General features: G+C 40.2%; 1 protein-coding gene across 8 annotated transcripts in view; it reads left to right on the forward strand.

The window, feature by feature from the left end:
• The window catches only part of mast3b (microtubule associated serine/threonine kinase 3b), a 33,436-nt gene extending 28,875 nt beyond the window's left edge, over window positions 1-4,561 (forward strand). For all 8 annotated transcript variants that reach the window (XM_034308487.2, XM_053237968.1, XM_034308488.2 and 5 more), the window contains one exon: window positions 1,279-4,561. In XM_034308487.2, the coding sequence (XP_034164378.2) occupies window positions 1,279-2,273 (995 nt within the window). In that variant the 3' untranslated portion in view covers window positions 2,274-4,561. The remainder of the gene's footprint in view (window positions 1-1,278) is intronic.
• Window positions 4,562-7,205: the final 2,644 nt, after the last annotated feature.

Here is a 7,205-nt window from a genome sequence, read left to right on the forward strand (position 1 = left end):
AGATTTTTCAGGTGCAATTTCATGCTGTGAATTTCCCGTTCTACCACATCCCAAAGGTGCTCTGTTGGATTCAGATCCGGTGACTGGGAAGACCACTGAAGAACACTGAGCTCATTGTCATGTTCATGAAACCAATTTGAGAAGAGTTTTGCTTTGTGACATGGTGCATTACACCATCTTCACCAGCCTCGACTGTTGACACAAGGCAGGTTGGTTCCATGGATTCATGCGGTTGGCACCAAATTCTGACCCTACCATCTGTGTGCCTCAGCAGAAATTGAGATTCATCAGACCAGGCTACATTTTTCCAGTCTTCAGCTGTCCAGTTTTGGTGAGCCTGTGCCCACTACGGCCTCAGCTTTCTGTTCTTGGCTGACAGAAGTGGAACCCGACGTGGTCTTCTGCTGTTGTAGCTTGACTGTTGACCTCTCTCATCAGCAAGGTGTTTCCATTTGCAGAACTGCAGCTTACTGGATGTTTTTTCTTTATTGCACCATTCTGAGTAAACTCTAGAGACTGTTGTGTGTGAAGATCCCAGGAGACTGGCACCAACAATCATACTGCGGTCAAAATCACTGAGATCACATTTTTTTCCCCTTTCTGGTGGTTGATGTGAACATTACCTGAAGCTGCTGGCCCTGTATCTGCCTGATATTTGCCACATGATTGGCTGATTAGATAATTGCATGAATGAGTAGGTGTACAGGTGTTCCTAATAAAGTGCTCAGTGAGTGGGGAAAAAAATGGGATGGACAAACTATCAATTCATTAGCTAGCCCACCAGGCTAATGTAATGAAATAACTTATGGGCAGCTCTTTAAGCGCTAATACAGACTAAGGGGAAATGATAAGATCATGCAGCATATCATGTTTGCACTCTCAACAAAGGTTGTTGGGCAGCATGTGAGCTGTGGTGTTATGTCCTCATCGCATGTAAAAGATATTATTCATGTCTGGCTAGTCTCTTTCTTCTTTCTTTCTTTCGTTTATCCATGAAGTGATTGCATCATGTTCTAGAAAGAGTTATATGACCATTTTATAGTTGAAGTAATTTTTTTTGTTTGTTAAAGGGTTAATTGTTAAAGGGTTAATTAGAGATGTTCCTAAGCCATCTTTACTAGTTTCTTGGGCATTAAACATACAAACCAAATTATTAGCATTTTTGTCATAGTTTATATTTACATGTTCAGGGATATTTTAGTTTTAATTTTAAGCAGAGTACAGCGAAGCCAGACTTTTTGTTGGTTATCTGATTGCTATGTGTGTGACCATTTTTAGATGTAAACTTTCCCCAAAGTGGCTCGCCATGCTCCAGCTCACCAAGTTCTCCAGCTGTCCAAATGCGGCCCAGCTCACTTCATGGCCTGGGATCCAAACTGGGCGCTCAACGTTACGCTAAAGTTGGTCGACGCAAGTCAACCAGCAGCATTCCCCCATCACCATTGGCCTGCACTTCCTCCCCCCAGGCCCTGTCTCCACAGCACTCCTCTTCTCCTTTACCCAGCATCACCAAGACCCTTCATTCCTACCATGGTAAAACACTGTCCCCTCCTACTATTGTTCGTCACGGGGTTCGACCCCGCAGCACCGAGATTCCTGTCTCGCCCCTACTGAAGAGAGTCCAGTCTGCTGAAAAGCTCTCTGGTGTCTTCCATGGAGAAAAAAAGGCCCACGGTCCACGACGGCACACTTTAGAGGTTCCTCACTGTGAGTTGGACGTGGGTGGAGATGCAGAGGTGGAGTCTCAATATGGCTCAGACCATGGCAGACTTGGGGGATTTGCTGCTGGCCAGATTGTGGTGATGCGAAAGCTCAATCTGTCCGAGCGCCGCGACTCCTTTAAAAAGCAGGAGGCCGTGCAGGAAGTAAGTTTTGATGAGCCAGATGAAAGAGCCGGTCAGACTCCAGCCACACCAAGCATACAGGCTGATGCTCGGCCCAAGCACAAAGCTGAGTGGGTGGTGCCAAACCCGCAGTCCAGGGAGGAGTGTGTGGTCAGGAGGGTCCCTCTGGTTCCCCAGATCGCTGTTCAGGGCTCAGAGAGTGAGGAGCTGGAGGACTGGCAGCCATGTTCTGATGAGGAAGCCGAGGGGAAAAACACAAGTGGGAGTTTGGACTCTCACCCAGAAGACAAGGGAAGACCAGAGAGTGCGTGTTCTTCCAGCATTTCATCAGACAGCTCCTCAGTGGCATCTAAGAGCAAAGGTCACATTACTGGCACAGAAGAAACCTCAAGCATGAGTCCAAGGAAGGGGAAACTCAGAGGAAAATGACTTGGCTAATGTTGATGTCACTTTAATATTCCATACTCGAGTTGACAAGGAAGTTATCTGTACTCCTCTCTCAGCGCTCCTGCTGAATGAGTATAAGTGAGAGCGATTGGGTTGGAATGCCATTTAGTGTCTTGTAAATTCAATTTAAAAATGAAGTAAGCTAGATTTTTACAGGGGAATATTTATAATTTTTTAATGTGTTGGAATTCTAATGATGGTGAAAAAGAAACCTGATGGTAACCAGCTGGTATTTTGAACCATCGAATGGGGAATGACTTGACATTTTTATGAAAATGTATTTTCAGGCAGTTTGTATGTTTGTATATCAAGTGTAACTAACATGGTGAATTATCACAAAAGACTAGGTGTGAGATAAGAATCATGTAGTGTTTTAAGCGAGGGCTAAACATACAAACATGCATTTGGTTGGTCATGGTTTTCAACTTGTCAGTATTTTTGGCTTATTGAACTCCACCATCTAGTCCAGTTCTCACAGCTTCATACACAAATCTTACTGTATTAGGTTCTTTGTAGGTTTTTTTGTGTGATCCACTGCATTTTGCACCATCTAACCCCACTTTGTTATGTAGGCTAAGGGTATTTCGGCTCAGGGCTTTTGGCTGTAGAAGTTTCACAGTTCACTTGGTGTTTGTAAGGTGTTAGATTTATTAGCAGCAGATGTAGGTTTTTTTTTATGTTTGTACAGATTTGATTGATGGATATTGTGGTGCCTCAAAGTTAACATATAGATGGTAGTGACTCTTTTTAACTGTGGAACCTAGTTTTATGTTCATTAGTCTGATTTCTACTGTATATTCATGTTATGGAAACTATGCTAACTGGAAAACTGCAGAACATTTCCATAGGCAAACTTGAATGGGTCCCCTGCTTCAACTGCATTTCCAGTAGGGCTCTCAAAGCTTTTCTCTGTTTCCTAAAACAAAGTTTTATTTCTGCAGATATCTCATCCCTTAAAAGGGATTTTAAAAAGAAGAGCTTTCAGTGAGTATAAAACTTTCAGATACTTGCAATGCATATTTATTAAACCTTATTTAAGACGTCCTGTCAAATTCCCTTAAAATCACAATTTTACAGGACTTCTTTTTTTTTTTCCCCCAAATGAACTTGGTGTGCTTGTTATGCATGTGATTATAATGTGGTTTCTAAACCATATTGTTTTCTATATGTATTCCGTAGCTTGTTTATCTAACTACCTATTGTATAGGGAGAATGTTTACATTTTTTCCATTGACTTAAGGGTTTTTTGTGCAAATACGTGTGTCTTAGCTTGCCCTTAGCAACTGAATTTTCTAAATATTTGAAATGCAAATAATAGAAGTGCAGTTTTCTCTTAACACTGATCTGTTAAACAATCTCATCTCCCTAAAATCTCTTTTTCTTCCCCCAAAAAATACAAAAATGCCCAAATGACCGCATTTTTCTGTATAGGTGTACTACAGTTTAATGAACATTAATGATTTCAACTGCTTATTGGAAGAGGTTCATGATTTTTCAACGTAGTTAGCAGGAAGCTTTTTTTTTTTTTTTGAAACATGAACAAATCTTTTTTTTTTTTTTTTTTTGTCTGAAAAAAAAAAATACTCTCCTGGTACTTTGGAGTCTCTTATAGTGCAAAACTGCATCCTGCTACTATCCTTTGGTGCTACTTGAATCTGTAATGCATTCCATGTTTGACGGTAATTAATGTCTCATACGGCATAATTTTGAGACCCTTGATTAATTGCATGCTGCATGTATTTTATAGTGAGCACACAACAAATGCTCGCATGGCATTCAGTGCAATATGTGTCTCCTGGTGCAGTACAACCAAGCCTATGACTTTCCGTAAAGTTTGCAGTGGTTCTAATCAGTTAGAAATGACTATGTTAATTTTAATATTACTGCTCACTATATATTGTGACTATAAATTATTTGTTCTTTCCTAACTAGTTGTGTAGCACCTGAACCTCCTTAATTAACCAATGGTAAGATGGGTTGTTTCTGCTTTAATTTTATCCTGTCCAGATCTGGTCAAAAAGAACTGGAAGTTATGCCGATGACCAGGAAAATAAAAAATAAAAAAAATAAATCAGTTTTGTATATTTATATGCAATAGTGATGTTCTTCTTCCTCCATTTCTTCACATCTGTGAGGATCATTGGTTTTTTTTTTTTTTTGGTCTGTGCTGGTTTGTAAAAATACTTTTATATCTATTTTTTGTAATGTTGTTATACTTGTTGGCCAGCCCAGTCAATGCTTTGTAATAAATCATCACGTGTTGGCTCTAACCACTCAGGACTGTTCTTTCTTAGACAGTTAACCAAGTTTCTCAAGTGTCACACACACACACGTCATGCACACATTCAGTAAAATTCATACAGATGTTGTGGATTTATAAAGCTTATTCTTTACAAACCAGTGTTATTCGTCATTTTAGACAAAGGTTTGCAGGAAAACAATACAAAAAATATATAAAACAATAGAAAAATGCTTAAAACAGGGTTTCGGTCAGAGCACAGGTTCTACATGTGTACAGTTCCCCAAAAAGCTCAAAGTCCAGCAGCAATAGTCTGGCACCCTTGGGTCTGAAATCGCAACCTTCTGCTCAAGACGATGCACATTAGAAACTTGGGGTCTAGTAGTGAAATTCACAATGTTTGTCTCTCTTTCCTTGAAGGATGTTTAGAGCAGCTCTGTAGCTGTTCTATTGTATATCCTCACTAGCTGTCTATATATCCAGAACTGAAAGTACATTCAGAAGATGATAACTTTGGTAGCTTTTTATTTTATAGTACAATAACAAGTGTATAATGGATAAATATTGAACGTCTAGTACATTCCTTGCATGTTGGAAATGGCTACATACTACTAGGTATGTCCAGCACTACTTGGTGCTACAGGGCAGCTACTCAGATCTTAATGGGTAACTTCTAACAAGTTGAAGGTCTGTTCAATCTACACCGCACATTATGCCATGCATCCTGAGGGTCCACGTGGTTAAAATGATGTTATGTAGGCAAACGCATTGCTGTCAATAACTACCTTGTGCACATGAAATGTTTTCATGTATGTGGCAATGCAGATCCTGACAACACGGAGTAACAATTTTGAAGACTAATGACAAATGCACAGCTAAATCATCCATGACCCTGTTGAGAAATTGATCTGACCAGCTACACAGGCCAAGTTGATCACTCTGGTAGGCCATGTTTTCCAGCTGGTAAGTTATTTTTCAGCTTCAAAATGCTCGTCTAAACTGATAAGTAGATGTTTAAGTTTTTCAGTAACACTTTATAATGCTGTTCAGTAACTCAGTCATTACTCTCTAGGGACTAAGCAGGAATGAATAAGTAGTACTTTATTAACACCTAAGTCACTACCTTTTACTACTAAGTAACAATATTATTTATGAGGTACATGGTATTTTTCACCATCGTTTATTATACAGTACATGTATAAGTTTTTAAGTGCTACTTCATTTTCATAATTTTTATGCACAGTGTATTGTACAAACCTGGTAGCTTATATAATATGGTATCCAATGCAAAGTATTTGCAAGTGATTGCTTATAATACCTACGTAATGCTGTGTACGTATTTTGAAATGGTAAAATAGTAAAAACTTTCCTTTTAAAATGCCAGAATATGGGGTTATTTGATTTATAAATACAAACAGTACATTAGAAAAAACAATTATTTTATAAGTTTCCTAAGAATCTAAGGCCTATATCTCACAAAAAATGAGTGATTTATTTCCCAACTTTTCACAGCAGCATGACTTTAATAAAGGCTAATATTTAACATGAACTTTGGGCTGTTATTTGTTTTTGGAGGGGTTGAGATGTGTACTTTGACACAACTCACACAAGCTGGAGTTGTGTCCATTTTACAGTTTTTAAACCTCAAACTGAAGCAAATAAAAGAGCTCATCCCAACTGAATTAAATGCTTGATGCACACTAGTGAGACTGAGGTGGAAGTGGTTTAGCATCCTCAGCATGGGAAACAATGCTTGCAGTCCATCTCCTGAAATCATTGATGGCATTTTCTTGGTTGGCCAAGCTGGCGGAATCATTCCTGACATTACCCTTGATAGGGCTGTGTCGAATTACCTCTCCCTGAACTCCAGCATTGCCCTCAACCTTCAATATAACACAATCCAGAAGCGCCTTTCGAAGGACCAGCTTGCTGTGCTGGATAAAAACCTGACCTCCAATTTCAGCAAGAGGACTAAGGTGTCTTATGGTGGTGTTGGGGTTGTGGCTCTTGCTATGTCCTTCTTCTTGGAAACTCTTGTTGCTGGTGAACTTGGACAAACTGATGGGGGGTTGATGGACCCATACCAGAGGATTTTTGGACCTGATAACTCCTCGGAGATCTCTAGCATCACTCGTGAGTATCTGAGACTAGTTCCTTGGATGGTAAATAATAGCGACATGATGGCAGAAATAACTGATATCTATGACCAGAAGCTGAAGCACGCACTTATAAAACTCTATGAGAGCATGACTGTCGAGCACCGTATGAGCACAGCTGCAGTTAAACAGTGGATCAATGGAGCAGCCATTCACCTGCACATGAGAATCCACGGGATCCGTTTGTTATCAGTTCCCAGAGGATCCGCCGAATCTCTCCGCCTCTCCTATAGAACAGGATTGGGGCGACTTGTCCAGCTTTATGCCACATACTTACGACGCAATGTGAAGGAGAGAGGCCCTACCCAGGACCCTCCATTAAAAGCTGGGTTTTTAATCACAGAACCGAACAGAAAAGTCAGACACCGGGTGGCTCACAGCCCCTGCCAGTCACAAGGCATCATCAGTGCAATCGTATCGCGGATCCTAGCAGCCCAAAATATTAGAGCAACTGAAACTTTTTTTGAGGAAGCGGGTAGAAACATAGACAAGCTGATCCAACAGAAGGAACGTTTTGAA

The sequence above is a fragment of the Pangasianodon hypophthalmus genome, chromosome 11, assembly GCF_027358585.1.
Source record: "Pangasianodon hypophthalmus isolate fPanHyp1 chromosome 11, fPanHyp1.pri, whole genome shotgun sequence".
NCBI lineage: Eukaryota > Metazoa > Chordata > Actinopteri > Siluriformes > Pangasiidae > Pangasianodon > Pangasianodon hypophthalmus.